At 37.5% G+C, this 27100-nt stretch overlaps 1 protein-coding gene across 1 annotated transcript in view; it reads left to right on the forward strand.

Moving 5' to 3' along the window:
- The window catches only part of macrod2 (mono-ADP ribosylhydrolase 2), a 667187-nt gene that overhangs the window by 12954 nt on the left and 627133 nt on the right, over window positions 1-27100 (forward strand). The window contains exon 3 of the mRNA XM_067422444.1: window positions 8105-8206. Coding sequence (XP_067278545.1) covers window positions 8105-8206 — 102 coding nt within the window. The remainder of the gene's footprint in view (window positions 1-8104; window positions 8207-27100) is intronic.

Here is a 27100-nt window from a genome sequence, read left to right on the forward strand (position 1 = left end):
ACAATTATATAGCTGCCTATAAATATCCCAAAAATATCCTCATTTATGTTCCGAAGATGAACAAGGTCTTATGAGTAACATAATTTTCATTTTCATTAAGAATAATTTGGCAGTTAAGAATAATTGTATTCTTAAGAATGTCTTGTGAATCCGGCCCCATGATTCCAGCATATCCAGCATAAGGGACCACTTAGAGATTCTGGATTTCTACAGATGGTTCAGTGAAAGGCAGAGTAACTCGGGTATCATATACTCTTCATGTCTCACTACTCTGTTAACAGGACTCCTGCAGGAATGCTACTGCATTCATGTTAGCTGTGGTTATTAACACTATATACACCAGAAGTATGTTTATAGAATTAAGCAATAGGCTTTTTGTATTTAAAGTAAAATATATCTGCAGTGGTTAGTAAAAAAGCATATGCCAGCAAGAGTAGTGATTTTGCAGTCTAAAGTTGCCGATTAAACTTCTGTGCAAAATTGGAATTACACTAGACATTTGTGAATAAAGCATCCTGGGAAATTTGTGCAAAATATCTGTAATAAAAATGGATTTTGCCGCAATCAGGGGAAGCCACTGTTACTCATTTATTCTACATCCTAAATGACTTGCACCTCAGAGCGTGCAGACAGATGTGAGACACTTCTGGGAAGAAATTAAACCAAATCATTGTGATGACTATTTTTGGCTCAGGCATTTCAAAATAACTAAAACAGCATTGGACATGCTGTGCAATGAAACTGACCTGCTGGTTAGTCCAGTGTTCCAATCACATCCTCTGTTGTGCATTAAGGGATTTATGTTTCTATCGTAGACAGCTTATGTCCATGTCTTTTTATTGGATAAAAAATTATTTGACTCAATTGAGTGCATATAGTTTTTTAATGCATATTTATTGCATTTATAGAGTTTTTGTTTTGTTTCTTTTTCCAAATGCAATATCCCAAAATTTGCTTTACATTGATTTATTAATTAATTTTTAATCTTAACGTTGTTGTTGTCTCCACCCATCCATCCATCCATCCATCCATCCATCCATCCATCCATCCATCCATCCATCCATCCATCCATCCATCCATCCATCCATCCATCCATCCATCCATCCATCCATCCATCCATCCATCCATCCATCCATCCATCCATCCATCCATCCATCCATCCATCCATCCATCCATCCATCCATCCATCCATCCATCAGCCAGTTTACACAACTTCCACCCCAAAATTATACCATTGGTTTTACTGTGTTCCTCTGGATGAGATGCTCAAAACGTTGAGACTGTTTGATGTTATATTTTTCTACAGTGGCAATCTTTTGGTTGGAATCAACCTACAAATAATCTGAGTTTAGCTTAACATGTTTATGCTGTTTAAATGCATTCTGTAACTTTTATTCTAAAATCAGCAGATTCTGCCTCGGCCTATTATTTCCTAAAAACTGCCTTTTTTAATTAATGGATGTTTAAAAAAAAAAAAAAGAAATACATTGTTTTTTTTGTCAAAGTCCCCATGGCATTTTTATCTTTACTTCTGTAGTAAGAGGGTGTCGGAAATGCTAAATGGAACACTTCCGTTGCCTTGGATGAGGTTTGTTCCTCACACATCCTGTATGTGCTCCACCAAATGGCTATGCTCCATGCCAGCAGACCTGTAGATGAACTGACTGTAGCAGAACTGGCCATTTCACATACTAATCTAAGAGGACAGTCTGCAGGATGCGCTATAGGCAATTATTCAAATAAGGTTAATGAACATTGCTTCTTTTAGCTTGCAAATGTTTATGAGGTGTTTTTTTGTGTGTGCATATCTTTTGTCTGCAGCCTTTTGCATTCAATGGAGCTGACCAACTGGCCAACGCCAGCAGGCTGAGGCCTGGTGGTTTGGATGCTCTATTCATTGGATTGCTATCTGTTCTGTTAACCCATATGCATAGTGTTGCATGCCAGTGCTTCAACCAACCAGATCTGATTTCATTGGTTTTCCTCCTCCATTTTGGGGGCTTGTACAAAGTTACTTGAAAAGGAGGCTTATTTGTAGATTTAAATATACTTACAAACGTGTTTAAATGTTCAGTGTTCTGTCAGCTTTGGCATTTGATGTCAAAAGGAAGTGTAACAAATTAGCTCAAATGGGAAATATTTATAATTAATTATAACTCATTATAATTAATTATGAATATTTGGATCAGTTAACCAAATAAACTAAATGTAACTGAATTAAAGAGTTCACTCAAACATGAAAATGGAATGTTTATCTGCTTACCTCCAGGGCATCCAAGATGAAGGTGACTTTGTTTCTTCAGTAGAACACAAATTAAGATTTTTTAACTTAAACCGCTTGTCATTTGTATAATGCATGACTTTAATATTACATTCAGGGAGGCACCGATAGGATTTTTGGGGGCCGATACATATTTTAATTACAATTATTGGCAGACACTGATACTGATATTGTTCACTTGCTCTCTTATTTGAATTTTTTTCATTAAAATAGTGTTTTGATCATGTTTTAAATCTGCAAAGTTAAAAAAAACCCATTACATTAGCTTATAGCCAACAATCTAGTTTATTGCTGCAATGTAAAATACTTTTTTATGATCCCTTTAACATTCAACTTTTTTTTTTATGGGTTGCCGTGAAGACCTTTTGAATTCGTGTGTGTGTGTGTGTGTGTGTGTTTATTATGACAATTTTAATAGATTTTGTCTAATTGAACTGTAAAATACTTATGAAGTCACTAGAGATGCATTCATGTCCACATATTGAGGTGTGTGTGTGTGTGGCTGTGTGCGCATTCACAGAGAGACACAGAAACATGCAGGATTCATATTTTAGAGTTGTATTGTGGCTTAATATTCACAGACACTAGTATATATCGCAATTTGATTTAACTGTACTGACCAATGTTTTATTTATTCATAGAAACAAATTCTGTGCCATTCCACATTATGCAATAAATTCTGTTTTTATGACCTGGGTTCTGTCTGATATTTCGTTATTTAGTCAATAGTGTTGAGCGATATTTTTTTTTTTTTTTTTTTTTTTTTTTTTTTTTTTTTTTTTTTTTTTTTTTTTTTTTTTTTGATAAACATTCAAATGCAGACAGCAGCGCAGCGGGAATATTACATTACATTTTTTGATTATGCAGCAGACATTAGTGTCTTCATGCAGTTCATTAATAATCCATCGGTTTGTTATATCGGCCTTCTTCATGCTATAGCCAATGTGCCAATGGGTGGGTGGGGGTGATTTACCTCTTTTTTGACCATACATGTGTTTGCCTCCCTGAGAACTGTTCGTCTCCTACTCTGAGCAATATACAGTGCCATTTCATTTCTGAATCTGCATTTGGAATGAATTGGGTGAACCAATGAATCAATGGACCATAAAATAATTTACTATTTTCATAAAGAGAACCATTTACTTAATTCTTGAATGAACGAATTGAATAAATTAAAGAATGTCTCAATTAGATATTAATCACCATCTATTGGCAGCTTTACTTTCTTATTTGGAGTATATTTTCATATTTAATTGTCTCTAAATTATGACTGGAAGTGGATAAATATTAAATCTGCTGTTTAAAACAAATAAAGAACCAATCTAGGAGAATAGTTATTATGTGCAAAAAATGGGAAACTGTATATTTGTGCAGTGTGCACATCTGTTCTGATTTGAAGCTTGTGATTTATATAAACAGATTCATCAATCGGAATGGATTCAGTCTAATTGAAACAAAAGTTGTGCATGTAAACATTGCTATATATCTTAACACTGTTAGTCTGTTTGAATAGCTTGTTTCATTTATTTACCACAATAGTCATGCTTTTACCATGCCTCAGAGGCAACACTTATTTTGTGGTTAACAGCATAATCCGTGAGAGCTTTTGCCATCATTCAATATATATTTAGATTAATTGCATGTCATTTAGCAACAAGTCATCCAGCTTTTCTTAATATAATATTCTAATATTATTCTATATACTGCAAAGTGCAACAAGTCTCTCATAACAGCCACAGAGCGAAAACAAAGTAACATTAAAATAAAACTTTCAACACACTATTTAGTAGTGGATGTTTGACATTTTTAAAATATTGGATTAGATGCAGGACTTATTTTGACGGGTGGCGCTGAAAACGGCTGTGCCTGAGAACAGCAGTGCCTGATCACACAGTGCTCACTTTCTTCTGTCTTTATTAGTTTACGCCTCTGTTAAACAGTCATATATAATACGTTACTATCAACCGACAACCTCCCCCAGTTTCTCTTGAAGTCAATATGGAAGTGACTTAAACTGCAATTCATCGACTGGCATGACATTCTCCAAAAGGGAGCCGTATCTTATTGAACCTATGTTAAAATATCCAACTTTACAGCAGAAAAAAAAAACATGCTTACAGCCTGGTACAAAATTGTGATTTTGCTCTATAAATCTAATTTTGCCCTTCATGACAACTGTGAAGGAGTGAATTTCATGATAACTCATTATTTTACATTATGAAAAGCCTTAAGGTTCTGCATAATTAAGGGCATGGCCACTTTGAGTGACTGGTGGAGAGCCGTTTGTCTGCTGTCTGTTAGTCATTGCATCACCTCAGCTCCAGCCACATCCCACCTTTTTGCCCATTTTCTGTTATCCGGGAGTGATGCGCTACCAAGATGGCAATGACCAGCTCGACCCTACTTTACGCTTCAAAACTGCTCTTCAGAAATATAGATGATGTCCATATTTTGTTACAGTCTATGGTTATTATATACAGGTCCTTCTCAAAAAATATTTTGGTCTTAAACCAGGTGTTTCAGTTACATTGTCCAACCCCTGTGTGTGTACTTAGACTACCGTTTCTTATGCTCACCAAAGCTATGTTTATTTGATTAAAAAAAGGTAAAACAGTAATATTATTATCCTCAACTTTCCCGAACTCTGACCTTTCCCATGATCGCTATGGCAACGTAGAACACGCCGGTAACGAACTTCCGGTTTTCTTTAGTCTGTACTGTTATCAGCTAAACGCTTGGTTGTATTATCAGGATTCAGGAGTAGACTTTTACAACAACGCTTCAGGCAAAATGATCACATGTCCCAAATGGTCGCATGGATCTAACTATCTTACTGTAGCATTAAGCAATTCACCTGAGTTATGCGGTGCACACATTTTGCCACTGTGTGGTAGGCCAGCTTGGCTGTTCCTATGATCCACGCAAGAGTTACCTTCCGTCAATGTGCCTGTAAATCGATTTTTAATTTTATTATAAACAAAGGTTTATTTGTTTCTAGTTATTTATTTTGTTAGATATTTCCACTTTGCGGGAGTCACGCAAAATAATTTTATTTTCCCGCGACTCGCACACAATGTGCGTCTCAATCGGCTCCCTAGTTCAGTTGTCAGGGCACTGATCAGGGAATCAGCCCATTTACTTATGTCCTGATCATAGACAGTAAAAGAAATGGACAGAGCTATCCCATTGACGTCAACGGCGGAATGTGATGTCAGTATAGGAGCACTCACTTCCTGATGGCTGAGCGAACTGCGCAGGCTCAGGCTGAGCTTGACGACGTAGATGTGACGTGAGCAACCTGTCGGACAGCTGTAAGTCTTCTAGTAGTTGTGGAAAGTGAAAGCTGAATCACGTTGTTTAAATATTTTCTCCTGTTGCTTTTGGCTCTCTATGGGCTTCTCCCCATTCTTCTCCCTTGTCTTTATCAGACTTTATGTCTCCACGTCCCCCCGACTGTCTCATAAGCCCCTTTCACACTGCACCTCGGACCCGCAATATTCCCGGAACATTGCCGGGTCGCCTTCTGTGTGAAAGCAACCACGTCCCGGCATTGATTACCGAATTCGACCCGGGTCGAGGACCTAGTAATATTGCGGTATTCAACCCGGGACGAGCGCTGTGTGAACAAAAGCCGAAACTAATGCCGCAACGTGTACGTAGTGATGACGTAGTTCTCGTGCGACTCCTAGAGCTTGTTTTTTCAATAATACAACCCTGCAGTGCCAAAAGAGCTAGTCGGTGTTTTAAACGCAGAGGGTGTTCATATACAAAAGAAACTAAAATTAAACAAGCAGAAATGTGCGCAAACTGGACACAAGTCGAGACCACGGAGCTCCTTACTTTCCGCACTGAAGCTGAGATCGTTTGCAATTATACGTCACATCAGGATGTCACGTGTCAACTCGACCCGGGACCGTTAAGCGTTGTGTGTGAAAGCGCACATATTACGGTATTTCGCTGGTAGTGTGAATGGACCAAATCTAGCGGCCCGGGAACAAATGCCGGGTCGCATTATCCGTGTATTTGCCGGAATCGCAGTGTGAAAGGGGCTATAGACAGTAAAAGATTGCCTGCGAGCGTCTCCTCAGGTTTATACGGTAATTTCTCAACTGTGCGACAGAGTCGCGTTGGTTATGACGCAATCGTTAGCCTATTTTTACAAAAACAGCTTCTGCGGGGCGATAGTGTAAGATACAAGGTAATGGAGCCTTTTATGCATTGTCGTGTTTCTTTAGAAATAAAAAATGGACAAATGGAGTCTTTAAACGCCTCAGATGTAAAGTTATTCACTGTCAAAGTGACTCAAAAATGAATGGGAGTCAATGGGATACTAACAGCAGGTGATGGCTTGGTTAGCAATGGCCGCCCCTATGGGTGGAACGCTTTCTGAGTGCTAGATTACCCCCTTGGTCCTGATCAGTGCCCTGACGAGTGAACTAGGGAGCCGATTGAGACGCAGGGAATATCTTCCCGCCCGCATCCGCATTCACCCATCAAATATTATCCCGCGTCGCACTCGGTTGTGCTGCGTCCCGCTGGAGTGCAGGTCTATATTTGGAAGGTAACGTTAGGCTGAGAGCGGTCTTGCTACACATTAATCTGTAAATTATTGAAAACAATAAACATACCCCTTGCAAAAAAGTATACAGTTGTACTGCAGTATTTTAAATAGGTTAAACTAATATATTATATAAACTAAATAAAAATTAACAGTTAATTGCTGTAAATTTAATTATTACAATATATACTTAAATTAATTGAAGTTCATGCATCTATTTTCATGTTGATAAAAAAAAAGTCTACTGACAATGTCTGACATGATTTCAACAATTACAAATATTAAAATATAAATATTACTTCTACATCACAATTCTTGAGTTTATTTGAAGCTCGTTGGGCATTGAATGGAGTGCGTAGGGTGCTAGGCAACATGTCAAACGGGTCCGTTTATGTTACATTGTTTATGGAAGCAAGTAGGTTTCGGAGGTGTGAGACCCAGAAGCTCAGCGGCGCTCAGCGCTCATTAACCCCAGCGAGAGCAGCTTAACTCGGCTCGTCCTTCTGACGACTGCCGCTGCCTCTCAGAAGCCCCTCCCATGACGCAAATTTGCGTCTGTTGTGTAGTGAATGAAGCGAATAGAGGCAAAATGTTCAGGCGTCCAAGTTCGTGTGAATAGCGCTATTTATTCGCGTCACTCTTGTCTGGTGTGAACGCAGCATAACTGTTATGTGTGCTAGACCGGAACGGAGATACCATCAACCGGAAGTATCGAGTGTCATGGCGACGCCCACTAAGACTTGCAGGAAAGTTGTGGATACATTTCTAGTTTAATACATTTTAAGATTTAATATATTCCTGTGATGGCAAAGCTGCATTTTTTTTTAGCATTCATTACTTATCAGTTGAAACGCATAATGCTACTTGAAATTATTGTGAAAGCCATGATGCTTTTACAGTACATAGGCACAATTAATATTAAACAATTCAGTAAAAATTGTCTAAATATTCTGCTAGTTTTGCACTGACGATGCCTGATACTGTTTTTATTATTAGGTTTTAAATGTTTTTCTTGTATCTGACAAAGTCTATTTGTTTTTGACCAGGACCCACGGTGTCTCTACCCCTTCTCAATTTATTTAATTTAGTCCTGTTCCATCTTTCAAAACTAGTTTTGACTTTTGAGTGATTACAGATGAATGTTGGTCAGTACAGTGTTGTAAGATCTTTTGAACATGTTTTGTTCTGTTCAATAATGATAGTCAACATGCTGTTGAAATGGCATCTCTTGTGTAAGTTAACTTTACTCTATCTTTACCATACAGCTACTGAGGAAGAAGAACATCTGTCTGTCTCCTTGGCTGACAAAGTGTCTCTGTACAAAGGTGACATCACCATCCTTGAAGTGGATGCCATAGTGAATGCTGGTGAGTTTGCTGTTTTGATCAATTTGAGTACACTCAAAAAAATGAACTTGCACTGTTGTTAGCTGCACTCAAATTATACTTGTTCAAATTACTTAAAAAAACTAATGTAACTAAATTAACTTAGGCTTACTGAAGTGATTCTACTAAAAATGAGTATTTTCAGCTTTACTTAATAAGCGTTTGTTCGGTCAACTTAAAGGAACTGTATGTAAGAAATGTATTTCAATTATTCATAAAATGGCCATGATATGTCACTATAGACATTAAGAAATCGTGTTAATTTCAAATACTTATATCACTGACAACAGTAGTCCGGCCAGGATATTGTCATTTAAAAGTTGTTTTTGCAGCCCTCAACTGATGTTTTGGCCTGAAGCTCCACCCTCCACCTATCGACCAATCACAAAGTCAGTAGCGTTTCAGCATCAGGTTGCCAGCTCTGCTCTAGTTACCACAGCTGCAGCTCAAGCGGCAACCTCCCGCGATCTCTCTTGAAGCCAATACGGAAGTAATGTAAACTGTAATTCCTTAACTGGCCACTAGAGGCAGGCTCCAGAAGGGAGCAGAATCTCATTGAGCCCCATGTTAAAATTCTCAAGTTTACAGCAGAAAAAAACATGTTTACAGCCTAGTACAAATTGTGATTTTGGCCTATAAGGTGCAGCTACAAACGTTCCTGCTGGATCCTGCAGCCTCTCTGGCAACCTCGAGTCAGGGGGGAGGGGGAAAGGGGATATACCATTGCAGTACCAGTTTTGGCCACAATCTTACATACACTTCCTTTAATATTGTTGAGTGAAATGAACAAACTGGCCAGTAGATTTGTAGTTCCCAGCATGCTTGGTAAGGGACTGCATTAGGAGAGTAAATTTAGGGATTAAAGTGTTATTTTATGTGTTTTTCAGTAAAAGGAAAGCTGTTTTTAGTGTATGTTAGTATTTAATGTTCAGTTATGTTGGACATTTGGAGAAGTTTCTATAATTATGGTTACCATTATGCAGAAGAGTGCTGCTTGTGTTTAGGCTGTGAGCATTCATAAAAACTCATTTATTGGATGGACGTCCTGCCTGAAAGTTAGTTTTAAATTTTGTTTTTAAACATTCACTTGTGGAAGAAGTAGTTCATTTAACAAGGTAAATTAAATCAATAAATTTGTTCACCTAACATAATAAACTTTTATAAATGTAAAATAACCTTATTAAGTAAATTACACATATAAATATTATGTAACAGTGACATTCAAATGGTTTGTATTGCTTAAAGAAATATTGTCAGCTTTATTTGACCTTCAGCTGTTGATATAACTAAATTTGTTATTTGTAAAACTTACTCAATATAGTTTTGTGGAACCACTTGTCGCTGCTTTAAGTTTTTTTGAGTGTATCACAGCTTTATACATTAGCAACGCTATTAGTGCACAAGTTTGGCACTATTTATTGTTTTTCTTATTTCAAGTTCCTTAGTTGAAAGGTTTGCATAGGCTTTGATGCACTTGCATTTGTTGTGCTTGCCTGACCTCTAGTGTCTGTAAGTGGTACAGACATGACTTCTGTTTTATTTCTTGTTTGGGCTAATGCATTTTACAGGATGCATGCTTATGTATATTAATGTCTGTACAGTTTTTGTTTCTCTCTCTTTTTTCTCTCTGTTTATAACAGTTCTGTATCGATATGCCGTGAATGTTCTTGCACAGAGATGTTGCGTTTCCTTTTCAGGATGAAACAGGATACTAAGGAACATATTTGTGAAAATGGCTTTTCCTTTTTTTTTGCATGGTTAGATAGTTTTATGTGACTCTAGCTTGTTATTTGTCTTGTCATGTTGCAAAAATCTAGTGGATGTTCTGCAGAAATGGATACGTGTTAATTTGGTTTTGCTGCAGTGAAGGAGCAGATAGATAACATGGTCAAGGAAACTGGCAATATAGAGAGACATGCAAACTTCAAGTGCTTACAGGACTTGAGTATTTAGTATACTGTATATTGTGTGGGAGATTGCCACTGATTAGATGTGAGCAATCAAGATGTTTATTTCACCATCAGTCATTGAGATTAATGCCGTCGGTGTATGAATATGTATTTGGTGGCCATGGGTCTGTTGAAAGCGCTATATAAATGCAGTCCATTTACCATTCATATTAATAGTTTAACATTCCTGTCACAAATAGTGTTGCGGTTCATTTCTGAAACTGATGTCTGTTATAAATATTTACATTTCAATTTACTATCTGACACTGTTAAGCCAGTGTTGCATTATGTTGTGAATATTTATATACTTTGTGCCTACTTTTATGAATAATTAAGTATTTTAGGTGTTTGGAACAAAGGGCTGTTATTTTGAGGTCTGGGACAGAATCGTGGACCCAGTGGAAAGGCTTTACCATAGAGGAGCTTTAAGTTTGACTCCTCAAACTCTCTCAGGGACTTTTCGTGTTTGTTACACCCTGACAACAGCTTTTGTTTATGAGACAACTTTCCCCTCTAAAACTTTATGCAAGGTTGCAGTAAGGTCAGTCAGCAAAGAAAACAGGAAATGAGAAAACAGGCTGAGTAGGGCACTGGTCTAATCTTGTGTCTGACGCAATCATACCGATGTGAAACTGCAACCATAATCAAAATGAATCATGCGTTCAGTTGCACCGTGGTTGAGCTTCTCTCTGTGCTGATTTCAACAAGTTTGTTGGCGCATCCTTCATATCAGTGATCGCGTAAAAAAAGAAAATAAATGTTTTGTAGGGTTTGTGGCATTGAATTAGGAAAGTAATAGGTTTAAAGGAGTATGAGGGATACAACTTATCATGCAGTCGAGTGGCTGTTCATCCATCAAAGGCCAGTGGCTCAGGCTAGGAAAGTAATCGCATTATTGCAACCATGCTTTAGACTGATTCTTAAAGCTCCATTTGCTCCAGTGTTTTTGAGTTTAGATTCCTGGAATGATGTTTCCATCTCAAAGCTATAATACAATGATAAGAACTATCAGAAAGAATCTCTGCGATTGCTGGGAATTGTCTTTCCAGCAGCCCTGCTGGTAATGAATGCAGTATTGTGTAAAAAAAAAAAAAAAACAGTTGCTAAGGTGTTTTTCAAATTTTCCCTCAAATGTTTTAACTTGCTGTAATTTTTATTCTCAGAAATACATCAGTAAAATGGATTGTAAACACTTTACAAGTTTCAGTTGAATCCAACCTAATAACTATTGTATTGGACACTGATGCAAATTGATACTTAAATATCTGAAACTATTTGATACTCCTTTTCTGCAGTATTGATACACCAATACCAGCAGCGAGTCTCTCTTTCTTCTCTCTGACACACACCCGCCTCCTTTCACTCACTCGTCTAGACGTCTACATGTCTTGAATTTTGGTGCAGGGTTGCGGGTATTGTGCATTTGATTAATTCGCACTCAAACAAATACTGTTCTTCTGTATTCACCCATTGTTTTTACATTTAAGAATGATTTTTTTGTTTTATCGTTATAGTTATTTAGTTAATGCTATTATAGTGTGAACATGCCTTTAGACTCTGCTTTCCCATGCATTTAGCCCCCCCCCCCCCCCCCCTCCAGTGTGTATAGGTTTATTCAGTTATTTTCCTGCACTTACAAATCGAACACACCCTGATGAGCCTGATTTTCTGGCCCTTGCAAAGAAAAACAACATCTTAACTCTAAGAAAGGAGGAGTGAAATTGAATGATTATCATGGTTATTCTCCTATAATTATGCTGAGAGGTTGGTGCAAGGACCGCCCGGTCATCATCATAAATGTTTTTTTTTTTCTCTTCCGATTATAAAAGTTTTTACTCCTCTCCAGTGCTTTTATTGCTTTTAGCGATGAGGAATATTACTGTAATAAAGAAACCTCTTGAGGCCCTTGCTCAAAAGGCCTATTTCAGATCATGTAATAATATTATATTTCATAACTTGAGTTTGAGGTCTTTATTGGTGAGAAGAATTAGTTCATCTCATGTTTATGTTCTTTCTGTATTAAAAATGTGTGGCTGCTGACATGCAAAATGTTTTATATAATACTCTTAGTCTTAGTCTTTTATATGCAGTAATATTCTTAGTATTTTCTAATGATGACTAGAAAAGCGTGAAAAAGGGCAAAAAGCACCATAAAATTGTTTCACAACTTCTTCTGAAGGCAAAATATTTGTTTATTTAGAGATCAATATTTAAGATGTTCTTTTTATGTACAACACAGAAAAGACTGTTTACGTATTATTATGAATGGGAGAAACTATAATGCAATATGACAAAATAATTCCCTCCTTCTAAATAAAAAATGTTAATAACGTAATCCTGTCACTGTGGCTTCCGTTAGAAGCTCCAATTCCCATCAGTGCCCTCCAGTCAGTGTCCTGCGATTAACACATGGGACTACACATGCGCATTGGCCCAACCTCACACTTGCTCAAACAGTCTGGTGCGTTTCAGTTCATGCCTCTGCAAGCTTAACTTTCATAGAAATGAATTTGAGAAGTTAAAAGACTTGCATTGCTCACCATAGCTCCGTTTAAATGAGTGCCTGTAGCTGCTGAGCTCTGAGTGTGATCTCCATCCCCCATGCGGAAATGGCTCCCTCTGCTGGCTGTAGTCTTTAGCCTTTGGTCAAACATTCCTCCTATGACGCAAAGATCGTCAATTTGCTTCATAGGAGGAATTTTTCCAGAAATAAAATGCATCAATCTCTTGTCTCAGTGGGATATGAGGGGGGAAAGCACAATCATTTGAATATACTCCAGGGTTTCTACTGATACAAAGCCATATGCTAATTGCTGAAGTAACCCTTTAAAAAAGCATATAAGAAACAACATATATGGGACAGTTGTTGTGAAATTTAAAAAAAACTGCTTATTTGAAATTTCTTTTAATGTAAGTTTTTTATATTTCAATATTTCATGCAAATGGTAATGAAATGGCCGTTTGGAGCCAGGGTCATTCTGCTTCCGTGTGTTCACTTAAAAAAATAAATCATTTTCTGAGGAGTCTTGGAGAAATAATTTGTCCAGCTGAATTGTGTGACATCTTTGAAATAGATCCCCTTTAAATGCATGTTTATTTTAAGCCATTTATTTAATGCTTTCCGCTAATTTTCTTTTATTTAAAGTGTTAGTTTACTTAATTTAAAATTGTCATTTACTGACCCTCATGATTTTCTAAACCTGTATGACTTTCTTTCTCAACTTAAAAGAAGGGGTCTCTTTAAGTCCACTAAATACTGTGATATGATTTTTTTTTCTTCTTTTTAACAAAATTGTACTGTAAAGATTTGCTCTACCAATCACGCATCTAATTCTGGAGATCTTATGGTTGCTTGTTGCCTTCACATCCATTCAAGTTACTGAAAACAAATAATTAGTTTTAATACAGCAATATTAGTTAATAAAGTATGCTGGTTTTACACTCAGGCCCTATAGAGTTTGCATTGGAAATGTCAGGCAGCATGAAATTAAATGGCAACAGTAATTAATTCTGGGTGGCTTCATGCTGCATGCTGAGAGAGGTGAGCCTGTAAGCATGTTAAATGGGTTTTTAAATCACTCTCTGGATGGCCAATTATTTTTTTCATAGAAATAAATTTCTTGTCAGAGCTGCTAATTGAAATAGCTACTGACATCAGGGTCGTGATAGGTGCAGAAATTTTAATTGCTCTCTTTCTTTTTTTCACACAAGGTGTCGGTTCGCAAAGCAAGCAAAACAAACACTGAAAAAAAAACCCTGCTGTCTGACAGAGCGGTCAGATGATGAAGCTGTTAAATATAGCGTTGAAACTCATGCCAAAAATATCTTCCTGGCAAAAAAATGAGAACAAACAGTCAACTTAACTTAAACTAAAAATAAAAGTGTAAAAAATAAAATAAACTTCAGTTGTGTGAAGCATACGGTTGAGCGCTTCACCATTTGAAAATGTTGTGCAGGCTTTGTTGTGCAGAGAGTGTCGTTTTGTCTTTATGGGAGCTGTTCAGAAAGAAACAGAAAGCTGTGTCTTTTGCCCTGTAGCGTGGTGAGACGTAGCCACAGATGAATTCAGTAATGGAGTCTAATGCACTCTCCACATTAAATGTTCTATGAGTCAAAAAGCTGAATGGAGAGCACTTGCATGTTTAACCGAAGACGGGTCTCGGCTCTTTTGTAATTGACGGCTGTAAGTGGGGAAAAGAGCACTCCTTATATACACAACTTGTAAAAGGAGGGGAGCATGCACTCTTTCATCATCAAAAAAGTGCTTTTAGAAGTAAACTGGAGCATCTGTTGCTGAAAGCTCTAGAGGAATTTTTTTGATTTGATAAAGTAAATTGACATTCATAAATACACATGTTAGTTGAATATAGCGATCGGCCGGTAGCTATAGATCATTTACTTAAGTTTTAAATATGGATAGTCATATTTAACAATCACTGCTATTATAAAGATTGGATTAGCCAGGACTTTTTAAATCTGATTTTAATCATCTGAAAGAAAAATGTCATATACACAGGATGACTTGTGGGTGAGTAAATCATGGGCTAATTTTGATAATATTTGATATGTCACCCGACACCAGTGTTGTGATCTCAGTTCAATTTAACACCATTTTTAAACTTTCTTACCATGTATAATTCAGTGAAGACAGCCATTAATGCTATTACTAATGCCACTATACAAAATAGCTGCATACGTAATAGCAGCAATGATTGTCCTCTTAGCCTGACTAAAGGTTTCCATCTTGGCTTGAAGTCTTCTCAACTTGCAATAAAGCTGTCTTGCAGAAGTTCAGTAACAGCAGTCCTTATTTCAAGGATGTTTTTCTTTTGATGTCTGTGATTTGTTTTAGGGCAAGAGAGCTCGGGCAATTTGAAGACTTCAAGTCTAAGTAATTTTCAGTAGTATTGATTCTGTTGTGTTGTGAGCAAGAGAAAGGGTGTGTGTTAGAGAGTGCTTGCTGCATTGAGAAGTGACAGTGTTGTGTGTTTTTCACAAAAACAAACGTGTGTGTGTGTGTGTGTGTGTGTGTGTGTGTGTGTGTGTGTGTGTGTGTGTGTGTGTGTGTGTGTGTGTGTGGGTGTGTGGGTGTGTGGGTGTGTGGGTGTGTGGGTGTGTGGGTGTGTGGGTGTGTGTGTGTGTGTGTGTTAGTGTTACTGCTGCAACTAACGGGGCAAAAAAAACATATACATAACACCCCCCACAATTTTAGACAATGTATTCCACATCCTGTCTAATGCTGTCCTCCCAAAAAAATTAATATATAAAGCCTATGAAAACAAATATAGTGGATGTATCCATGTAGGCTGTTCTGTATATTATAAGCAAAAAAAAAGGTTAAAACATTGCATTTTAAATTTAAAAAGCAACAGGCAGAGAGAGTGAGAGATTTCAAATCTAAGTACACAGTTCAGACTGGACAGTAGAAAGTGAGTTGATGCGCAAACTTGTGATTGTTGCAATGTTGCATCAGGAATGAAAATCAATGGCCTCTGCCCATGGCAAAGAGAGAGAGAATTCCTTTTAAAAAAGCCCTGTTAATACTGTCAGCATGATCGGATTCAGGTTCAGGGCCTTCTGTAATACTACACGCACACATTCCCTCGCTTGCCTTTTTCCACCGAATTTGCATTGCTGATTGCAAATGGAAATGAAATAGACCTCAATTGTGAAACTGTCTCACACTCTGTGGCTTGACCTTTTAACCTTTTGAAAGCAAAAGTGCAGGGATTGTCTCAGGTATTTTCCAGATACTTCAGGAGGCTTAGCCTTATTGTGGAAGATCTGAGTGTCATAATGTCCAAGAGGAAAGTTCACTGTCCAGCTCAAGCTAATGTTGTAAATGTTAAATAGGGGTGTCAAGAAATTGAAACAGTGCAAACTGACCTTTTACTTGCAACTTAAAAACAGACGGGAACTCTCTGAATGTGGATTTGCCAGATCTGGACTTAGTTGTCAGGCCTGGTCCTCTCTCGTCTTCCGCAGCTCTTGTTCCTCCTTTTATGCTCCCGTCACATGGCCGCGAGACGAGACCGGTGTGCCACGCAGCTGGCACTTGTCAACATTAATCACCGGCCCGCTCTCGCGGTCCCTCGCCCCGCTGCCTGTCACAACACAGTAATCCACACTGCTCTGGGGGGTTAATAAAGGCCTTCTGAAGCGAAGCGATGTATTTGTGTAAGAAAATATTAAACACTTTACAAACTGTAAGCCCTAACTTCCGCTAACTGTCTTGTGTGCATTCACGAGAGTCTTACACCCTTAAAAATTAAAGGTGCCTGGAAGAACCACAAATGGGTTTTCACAGTGATGCCATAGAAGAACCATTTTTGGTTCCCCAAAGAACCTTTTTGTTTTTTTAAAGAACCTTTTTTTCCGAACCAGTTTAGAGTATAAAGAACCTTTTTGCACTACAGAGAACCTTTTGTGCGAAAGTTAGAGATTTGCAGTTTGTAAAGTTCTAAATATTGTTTTTTTTTTTTTTTTTTTACATAAATGCATAGCTGGGGTCATTTTCATTTTTGACCCCAGCTATGCATTTATGATTCTACTCTGTTGCTTCAAGCGCATCATCCTGTGCATGGGATGTGCATACGCATTTTTTTTTTTTTATGTGTATTTTGTGTAACATTTTACCAGATTTAGAGCTACACTTATTCACTTTTATGGTTTTCTTTATTTTTTCCCCACTTTTTAATTTTTTTTTTCCTATTTCCCCTCACAAATTTTCTGTAAAGCGAAATTTCTTGCCGGTCATCCGCCATGTTTGCTTACTCTAGTATGGTGGCCCAGTAGTGATGCCGTACTAAATTAAACCACAACACAGCAAAATCGCCACAACGAAAACACCACAACACTATGAAAACAACGCCACAACACAATGGAAATGCTCCCGACCACAAGGGGGATCTCGGAGTGTGGTAAAGTTAGTTTTCCTTGCTATTGTTCTATAGATTGGCCAGCCTTACAAAGATATAAGCACTACGATCAGTTTTAAGTGTGTAACCATTGTATATCGACAGGAAATATCAATTCATCCCTCACATGCATTATTAAATTGTGTGGCTTAATTCCATTGTGTTGTGGTCATTTTAGTACGTCTGCACTACTGGGCCACCGAAATCTAGTCATGTTTGATGCGTTTTTCTTTACTTTATTATTATTATTATTATTATTTTCGTATTCATGATGGGACTCTGGTTGTGTGTGATGTGCTTTCCTGGTCACATCGTGGTGCTCCACACTCTAGAGAAGCAAATGTTAAATCTTATTGTTATGTTTGTGTTCTCACATTCTGAAAACTAATAAGATTTAAAAAATCTTTTACTGTGGCCCAGCTTTTAGTAGATTTTTTTTTATGTAGCCAAGTTTTAGTCATATAGCAAAGTTTTGCAAATTAAAAAAAAGCAGAATGTGTAAAGTGGAACATGCCAAATACAAATCATGTTTATTTTTATCTTATGAGTGTATGGGAAGTGCAAGTACCACGTCTCAGATGTTTGTATCTGCTGGGCAGTTTGACACTTTAGCCTAAAGGGGGCACTGTGCATCCACGAGAAACCTGACCCTGACTGAAACCTGGGAAAACAGCTCAGACCTCTCCTGCAAACTGCCAGTGCTCATCTCTGTTGTTTAGACCAAATCCACAGCTCTTGTTTGGATAGCTGCTTGTATTCCAGGGTTGTGACGGATGGCTCTCGTCTTACTTTAGTCTCTGGTTACAGAGATGAGGGGATGTAGCTTGCCGTGTATTTGTACACGTGGGCAGTTGTAGACATGCAGTTGGGTTTCGACTAAAATAAAAATACAATTTAAACCACTTTGAAGAGAAGAACATTTTTTTTTAGTCAGTCTTACAAACCGAGCCTCAATCAAAACATCGTAACATCAATTTAGTTTTTTAGTGGTTTGGTGAGTGGGAACATGCACAAGCGAAGAGAAAACCACTGCAAAAGAAGCGCAGAGTGATGATGTATTCATTGCTTACCGACAGCAACTCATTCCTTCTCGTGGAAAACCATTTTCCCAGAAGTTAGTTCAGCCCAGCCACCTGCTGGTTCGCCGTTGTCTATGCTGCCGCTTTGCTACGAATTTCCCCAGATGTTTTTTCCTGTTATGTTGTACATTTTTATGACTAAGCGTTCGTTTTTCAGAGGTTCATTGAAGTCTGTCTTCCGAGCTACAAGACTATGGGAAACTGTGTGCCTTAGCAGAAATGCTTATTAGGTGCTTGGTTACATGCCCACGGTGGGAATATTTGCAGTAATGGCCCCTCTGAACATTTTCATAATGGGCCGTTCAGCGCTCCACAAATACAGATTTCAGAAAGCATGTACTGTTTTTGAAGGAGGTTGTTTGCAGAGCGGAGGGCTTTCTTTGAAAAAGACATGTCGGTTAATATAGACCACCAATGGGCTTATCAGAGTTATGCCTTCCAGTAATACCCCTAAGCCTAGGATACAATTGGATTTTCTTTCCCCCTTCTTTATAAAGGACCTCTCCCAATGTTCGTCGCTCATTTCATAACAGTCAGTCATTCCCTCTTGCTCACTCCGTTTTGTAATCAGCCTGAGAATATTTGATCTGTTGCCCATTCGTGAAACCCTTTGCATAGTGAGCTGTTTTACACTGAAGCTCCTTCAAGTGCCTGCAATGAATTCTGGGATAAATGCAGTTGAACTGAACTTTAATTAACAGCCCATAATTATAAAACTCTCAGCATTGAGCAGCATTAATGGGTGGAATTTAGACTTGATGTTCAAATTGAAAGGCGGCTGCACTTTCCTTGCTTTAGCGGGTAACTTTATCTGCGCTTCTGTGCGCGATTTGCAGATCAAATGGTGGTATGAGGAAATTGATTTTGATGGTGGTGTAGCTGTCCTGCACTTTAACGGATGGAATTGAATGGATCTGTGCTTCACGGCTGTTCTCTCGTTCGCCTTCATCTGTATGCTAATGCCAGACAAATGGCGTTTGTTAGAAAATGAGTTTCAATTGACTTGACAGGAGTTATATTATTGTTCTCATTGCACAACTACATAAGCCAACCTCACTTTTCGGCTTAGCACACTGAAGTTTAATGCTGTTATGGGCAGATAACATTTCAAAAGCCTGACTAATAATTCTTTGTAATCAAATCCAGGAAGTACTGCATGAAAGCAGGTCGGAAAGCACATGATGATAGGCTCTATACACTAGATGTACGGATCTTTGTTTTAGGTGACTACAGAGGAGTGTTTGAAGTAGTTGGTGGAGTTATGATCTTTTAAGTATTATTAGCTTATAGGGGTGTAACGGTACACAAAACATACAGTTATATATATATAAATTAAACCAGTGGTTTTACAACTTTTTTTTAAGGCTTTTCTTAAATTAATTCAATTATAGGCTAAGTATCTTGAAGATAAAAAAAAGAATCTGCTAGTGCTGTAAAGTGTAAACTATATCGAGAGCCCTTGCTTTTCACATTACAATAATATACCAACAGAGCCCAAATTAGCCAAATTAGCCTTTATTAGCTTTTTATTTTTAGGTAATCATCATTTGCTTAATAAAAGATAGCATTGTATGCAAGCAGGTAAACTTCACATAAGGAACTTTTTGCATTTAACTACGAATGTATGTGGGTTGTTCCTAAGTTAAAGGAACTTTTCTGTCCTCTACACACAGAAAAATAGGGTGTCAAAATTGTACCTTTAGCTTGTCGCTGGGGCAGTACTCTTAAAAGGACATCTTTGTACCTGTTTTACTCCTAAAAGTGTATATTAGTACCTTTGAGTACAAATGTGTACCTTAAGGTACTACTATAAACCTTTTTGTGGTAAAAATGGTACAACGTTGTTCTTTTAAGGGTACTGCCCCAGCGACAAGCTGTTGTACCCCTAAAGGTACAATTTTGACACCCTATTTTTCTGTGTGTAGGATGATTTTAAATAAGAATTTCTGTCCACAATACTACAATCATACCATCACCAATACCATCCAACATTTTGCAAAAAATTCCAAAACTATTTTTCTAACCGATTCTTTATGATAGGGCAACAGGTGTCAGACAGGGCGAAGTGATAGTTTGAGGATCAGATTTTTATTTATTTATTTAAATTAAAAAAATGTATTTGGTGATCTGAGAGTATATTTCCAAATATTCAGTATTTGAAAATTTTGGTTGATTTTTAAAGGCCACAATTAGAGCCTTGAGATAAAAGTTTGTTTGTTTTTTTTCCCAAGTTTTCAAGGTGTCAAAAGTGATTTGAAGAATCCCTGTATATGTATCATGAAAATACACATACGGTATATGCATAAAACATGCTTTGTTTTATTTTTTTATTGTTCTATTTTTTTTTAAATAGTTTTATACTCTGGTGGCACTATACTTCTGTTTTCTCAATTGGCCCTTCATTGAACCCACAAGAAAACATATCTTCTCCGTAATTACAGGATTTTGGAAGGCACAAGATTCCAATAATTTAATTTCCTTAAAGCTACACTGTGTAACTTTTTTAGTGTATTTTTAGCTAAAAAATACACTAAAGTTCTTTCAAAAATATATGTGCTCATTAATGTATATTTACTTCTTTCAAGTAATAAAGTATTCTTGTAAGTTTATAATATGCCATTGACAATACATACGGGTGAGGGGTTCGAATGCCGGTCGCCATGTTGCCCCTCCATCTTGAAAGTACATTAGCCAAAGAGGGACATACCCCTAAATTCAAGCTTTGCCTTTCGCGTTTTAACACTCGATGGCACCGTGTCAAATGTGAAGAGGTGGGTTGCCATGTTAATCTTGGACTAAATCGTCCACCGTAGGAGTTAAAACGAAATCAGAATGGAGTGGAACAGAAACTATTATTCACTGGATGGTCATATACCTTTTCACCGCTAGATGGGGGAAAATATGACACTGTAGCTTTAAATGGTTTCAGTTTCTTATTTTTATCACCTGGCCTGAATTGGGCATTTTTAAATGAATATTAATCCAAGGATTTTTGTAAACAGGCTTGATTACTTTAATTAATTGGCCTTGTTAAATTGGCCAAAGGAGGCAATGACTGAACTGTCTGAAGAACATGTAAGTGACAATGAGAGCTGGTGAAAGACGTGTTAAGTCTCTAGATCACAGGGTCATGTAGTAGAGATGATGCAGGAATTATGTTGATTTGCAGCACAATCCAGGAGTTGTGACCTTACGCAAACTGCATTTGTTTAACCTCCTCGGGCTCTTCAGCACATAATGGGATGATGGCTGCTGCCATTACCATGATGAAATGGCCAAATAAGTGACTTAAGCGTAGCCTTATAAGCAGAAAAGCTTGTCGGCATGCTGTTTTGATGCCCTTTGATGGCATGGTTGGCAAACCGACCCGTCAGATTAAGGCTGCCAATGTGACAGGAACAAGTCTTTTAAGTACCGCGGAATTATAAAATGTCCAACGTTTACGTTTTGACATGCTATGAGACACAAAGGGATGTGAAAATGTCTCAGCAGAGTCTTTCTGATTTGCTGTTGGATTTCTTTTTTTTTCTTTTTTAAACTAGTTCAGAACTGGAACTAAACCTCACAAGACTACTGCAGATCAGTCTGCTTTTTGTACTTCCGCTTTAATGTAGCCTTCTCAAATCAAGTCAAATCAATGTCATCAGATGGGGGTATGCAAGACACAAGAAACACTCACATAAAGGATAAATTCTATGTTTTGGATAATTATTCGAGATCAATGCAAATGAAGATGCAAATTCTATGTAAAGATGCAAAATCATCACATGCGTCCTTGTTCCCTGTCAGCTCGCTGTAAGCAGTAGCCAAAACTAATATCTGTTTGTTTTGAGAAAATGTCTGGCAGTAAGGCAAACAATTATTTTGACAGAGAGGGAAAAGAGCTTTTAATCAGAACAGATAAAGATTATCCTGCAAAATGGATGAAAAAATAAGGAGCAATATAGGGATATTTTTTATTTGTGTGTGTGTACATATCAGGGGACGATAAAAAGTTTAAATAAGCAACATATATTCAGTAAATGTCATGTTGCAGTAAATGTCAAAAGATTCATGTTGGCAAAATTAGTAAAAATTAGCACATTTTCAAAAATTATTTATTGTTATTTTCACATTCTTTATTCAAAAACCTTCAAAATTTTATATGATTTTTTGGAAGCAAAAAAAAAAAGAGAGAAGAAGACAGAGCTACTGTTTGAAGTCGATTTTGAAGGGTTTGAAGTCGAGTCTGCAAAGTAAATTTTGAGAAAAATCTAGTAAATTGAGAAAACGATTTCTGAAGGTTCCAAAACAAATCACCTAGCAACTATAAGATCACTGGTAATAACACCAAATCTATAGAAAAATATTTAATACATTTTTTTTCCATGATATCACAATTGTTTGATTTTTATTAATTAAACAGACAGTCTATATATAAAGACCAACTGTAAAAAAAAATCTACACATATTTTACCCCCAACAGTGACCAACCATTAATTTAAAGGTGCACTATGCAACTTTCCGTCCACTGGAGGGCGCCTATTCAAAACAAATGGGTAGTTTGATGACGCAAAGTTTGAGCGCAGCATCTTGGGACATGGTCTTCACCTCACAGCTGGTGGAATAAAGGACTCGGGCAGAAATCATGTTCATGCATGCGGTTATTAACGTTACTGTAGTGTGAAGCAGAGCAGGAATGAGTGTTGTGGAGCTGAGCATGGCCGCTGGAGCGATTGGTATACAAACACACGGCTCGCGATCACCAGGACTTTTATTATGACGGGACAGGACACATTGGCCTGCACTGATCCGCTCTTCCGGTTATGATTATGAGGTAAAGCAGCTCTGTTTATTATATTATATACATTTAAGTGTGTTGAAAATGATGTTATGACGTTACTCCGTGCGTTCACTTGTTCACACTGCTAAGAGTAAAGCGCTTCTGCCAAATAAAAGCCGAAACCGAGGGTAACGCAGATATGACGCAATTGACAGGCGACTTATGCTGAAGACGCTATGCTGAAACGTCCCGGTCCTTAGTTAAAATTTTCTCACAATTTACAAATAGTTGGAAACATTTGTGATATTGCAGGTACTCGACTGAACAAAATATATAACAACGGCCTAGTGGTTTTTGGATATTTTATTGCAAAAATACTACATAGTGCACCTTTAAGACTTAACAGATAATGTTTGCTTGAATATTCACCAAGAGAGATATTTTGAAATACTGTAATTCAGTGTGCCTGATGTGTCTTTGGATCTGTCAGTCAGCACGAGTAAGATCGCTTTGTTTACATCAGCATGAGCTTGAAATCACATTTCATTGGTTCAGACTCATGACATCAAGAAATTGCTATGAATATTCATACATTTGGAAGGCTGTGCTTTACAACGATACCAAACTTGTGCTGAGAGGCAGCAGCGGCCAGAAAAAAAATAACATTTGTATGGCCGAAGGAAAGGTAATTTTTATAGAAAACACAAATAAAGATACTTTTAGATGTTTAATTGCTACCTCGAGCATTGGGATCTCTACGCAAGGGCTTAATAAACACATTTAATGAACACATTTAGCTCTAAATTTGCCTGTGTGCATTCCGACTCATTTTGCCAGCACAGGTCACATGTCTTTTTATGTATTTGCTATATAATATAATAGCTAACTCGAAAATGAAAAATTCTGTCAAGATTTACTTGACTTTTTTTTCTTTTTTTCTTAAGTGAAATTCAATGGGCTCCAGTGTTAATTGGACCCTAGCATTCTTCAATATATATTTCAATATAGAGTAAATATATTTTGTGTTATAAAGGTAATACAGTTATAAAGGTTTGAAATGATATATAGCAAATATCTAGATTAATGAAAACTATTTTAACCAAACATTTTTAAGTGATGATGCAAATTAATGCATTTTTTTAATTGACTATGAACTGATTCATGAACATGTGGTTTAAACATCTTTTAAAGCTATTGTGAATTGTGAAATAAGAAAGCATAGTAAAACTAGTCCAATGATGCCATCTTTAGGAAAAGGGATTTATATCATTAATGTCACAGTAAACATTAATTTTTGTATTTATTTTTATAACTTCATATTTAGATCATTGTAGATCATAGATCACATGATTTCTGAGTAAATTCATTCATGCATCAGCGTTAAACAGTGTAAATACTATGAATCCCTGATAAGTTAATCTGAACCCTGAGGAGCATCGAGTAGAAGTGTTTGTATTAAAGAACTTGACAGTAAATTATAATACCAGATTCACTGATGACCAAATTGTGTCACTATTGCTGATATCAATTGATTGTTTAGCTCAAAGCCTTTTATCTTCATAGCTAAGACTATGTCACAGCGTTAATTATCTCCAGTCATCTCCTGAGTTAAACATGCCATGAAACATCAGAGACTCCATTCTTAACAACCCAACAGATACTCTCAAATGTCTTAACACTAATGAAACAGCAAGTAGACTTGCACATTCCTCAACGCGCTCTCTCTTGGTCTCTCGGTCTCTCTCTCTGTCTCTCTTTCACTTCTATTCTCTGTCTCTTTTGCGTTCTCAATCCTTCCGGCAAGCAGGTGTTGATTGATTTGAAAGAATGTCATTCGCCGTTTTAATGTGAGAGCGAAAAAAAGGAGGGGGATGGGGAAGAAAGAGACTAAATAAATGTCTCCGGCGTTATTGCCGTTTGGTGTTTTTTTTTTTTTTTTTTTCTTCATCATGAATTCTGTTACTTTGACAAACAGGAAGACAAGGTGTCTTTGCCTTATAGGGAAAATGTATTTATAGTGCTATTCTCAGAAATAGCAGAAGCAAGAAGAGCAAATGGAGACGTTGTTTCCAGTCATGAGAACTTAATTGCATGTCTGTTGTGTCCACTTGCTATTGGCAGAGTGGGCCAGAGTCTAATATCGTTTGTAAAACGTGCGTTGATGTGCATTCTGGTTTACTTTAATGATTAATTAACATACTGTTAAGTTTACGCAGGTGGATGTTTTAACAGGAAGTGACAAGGCTACTAACTGCTGCCGTCATCTTGACACATGTATGAAGCATTACTTGTCTCATCTTATTTCTGTTCTCCACTTTCACCCCATTTCAGCCTACGCCTCCACATTGCTCTTTACAAGGAACCTTGCTCAAAGCACTCGCTGTTCACATTTGTACGGTATGGCAACAATTCCGACAGAACAAGCCCTGAATGTGAGCATCTGAGTGATGACAGTGGCCGAAGGGCTGCCTAGTGGACAGTTTAATTGAAAGCGAAGCTGTGATGCATTGGTAGTGAATAGACGGCAACGTGAGATCAAGAAGCAGAGGAAAAATTCCTCAGAGTAATTTACACCGGCTAAGAGCAGGCCCTATCGTGGAAAGCCTCTGTCACGTCGGCTTTTTTGCAGCGTCAGTTAGCAGCGAGGGGTTGACATGGAATAATTGCTCGAGGTCGCTTCTGCTTTTAAAGGCCACAATATGCCTTCACCTACCATGAGTGCAGGGCTCTGAGGATGATGCGGGCACACCGAAAGGTTTGGCACAGAAGAAGGGGACGCTTGAAGGTAGTAAGAGGGCCATAGCTCATATATTTTAGCTCATAGCTCAATTGCCCAAGGTGGCTATGGGGGATATCTAAAATAAAACCTTAAATTATTTAATAATAATAACAACTATTTATTATTACAACAACAGTACTTTGAATTATTTTTTAGATGATGATGATGATGCTAATAAAAAAATATCACCATTAAATATATTGTATATAATAGTATATGAGCATTCGGTACTCATACTTATAATACAGCCTCTAGCAGCAGCAGCTAATTGTTGAAACTATCCACCCAAACGTTGACCTCTTGGATGCAGACAACACTGCTGTGGACATTTCATAAGAAACCTCACTGAAAGAGTACAGGGCAGATATTCTCTGTAACCATGCATTTGCTTTAACAATGAAAGCTTTGTATGCTTTTTTTAGGTTTCACTTCACTCACATCCTGGCACTTCTCTTAATTAAGTTAAAACCAGGTCATTATTATATTTTTTTACAATGCATGCCTTCAAGAGTCCACAATTTTTTTTTACAACTTAGGCTATTATTTAAAAAATATTCTGTTTCTCTGCTCCAAAGCACGTAAAATAGCCCCCCTAAAAACTAGAAAACAAAACTCTTTATAAAGTATAACGTTTCCGAAAAATAACACCTCCTCCTAAACGTGCCAGAATCGCACTTTGAGGAGAAGCAGTTCTTTCACTCTGGAAGAGAGGCCATCTCCAAGGGTTTGTAATGCCTAGCGCATTGCAGAGAGGATTTCTGAATGGAATTGACTGACACCATCACCCTGCCTTGTCTCCAGAGTCTCATCAATGTCAGGCACAGCAGCAGACCTGCCTGTCATCTCTGATATAGAAGCTGTCATTTGCTGTAAATCGAGCACTTGGCCCAGGCCGGTGGTTGGCCCTACGGAGGTGTAAAAAATAGAGGAAAAAAAGAAACACAAACTAAACAAAATGGAGGATGGCTGTAGGTCAAAAGCAGACAGGACTGCTCCCTATTGACTATCAGTCTTTTGAGAGTCAAACCTCACAAACTCACAAATGCCAGCTGCTGTTTCAATTACAGTGTTCTGCTGTGCAATTTTAACATGGATCAACAGACTGCTGTTTGGGTTTGCCAAGTGAATCTTGGATGCAGCGGGAAGTGAATTCCTTTTTAAGTTTGGAATTTTTTGGAGTCTCTTTGCTGTTGTCTCTCTCATGGTTTCCAAACGCTGTGATTATCAGCAGTTGGCATTGCAAGTATTGAAATGAGAACTGGAACATTTCAGCTAGACAATAAGCAGGATTGCCATATTCCGGGTCAGAAATCTGATTGACTGACATCTGTTCAAATGTATTATAGAACAGCCAATATATTCATGCATGTGACTACACACAGGGTTCAAA

Source organism: Pseudorasbora parva, chromosome 17 (genome assembly GCF_024679245.1).
Source record: "Pseudorasbora parva isolate DD20220531a chromosome 17, ASM2467924v1, whole genome shotgun sequence".
NCBI lineage: Eukaryota > Metazoa > Chordata > Actinopteri > Cypriniformes > Gobionidae > Pseudorasbora > Pseudorasbora parva.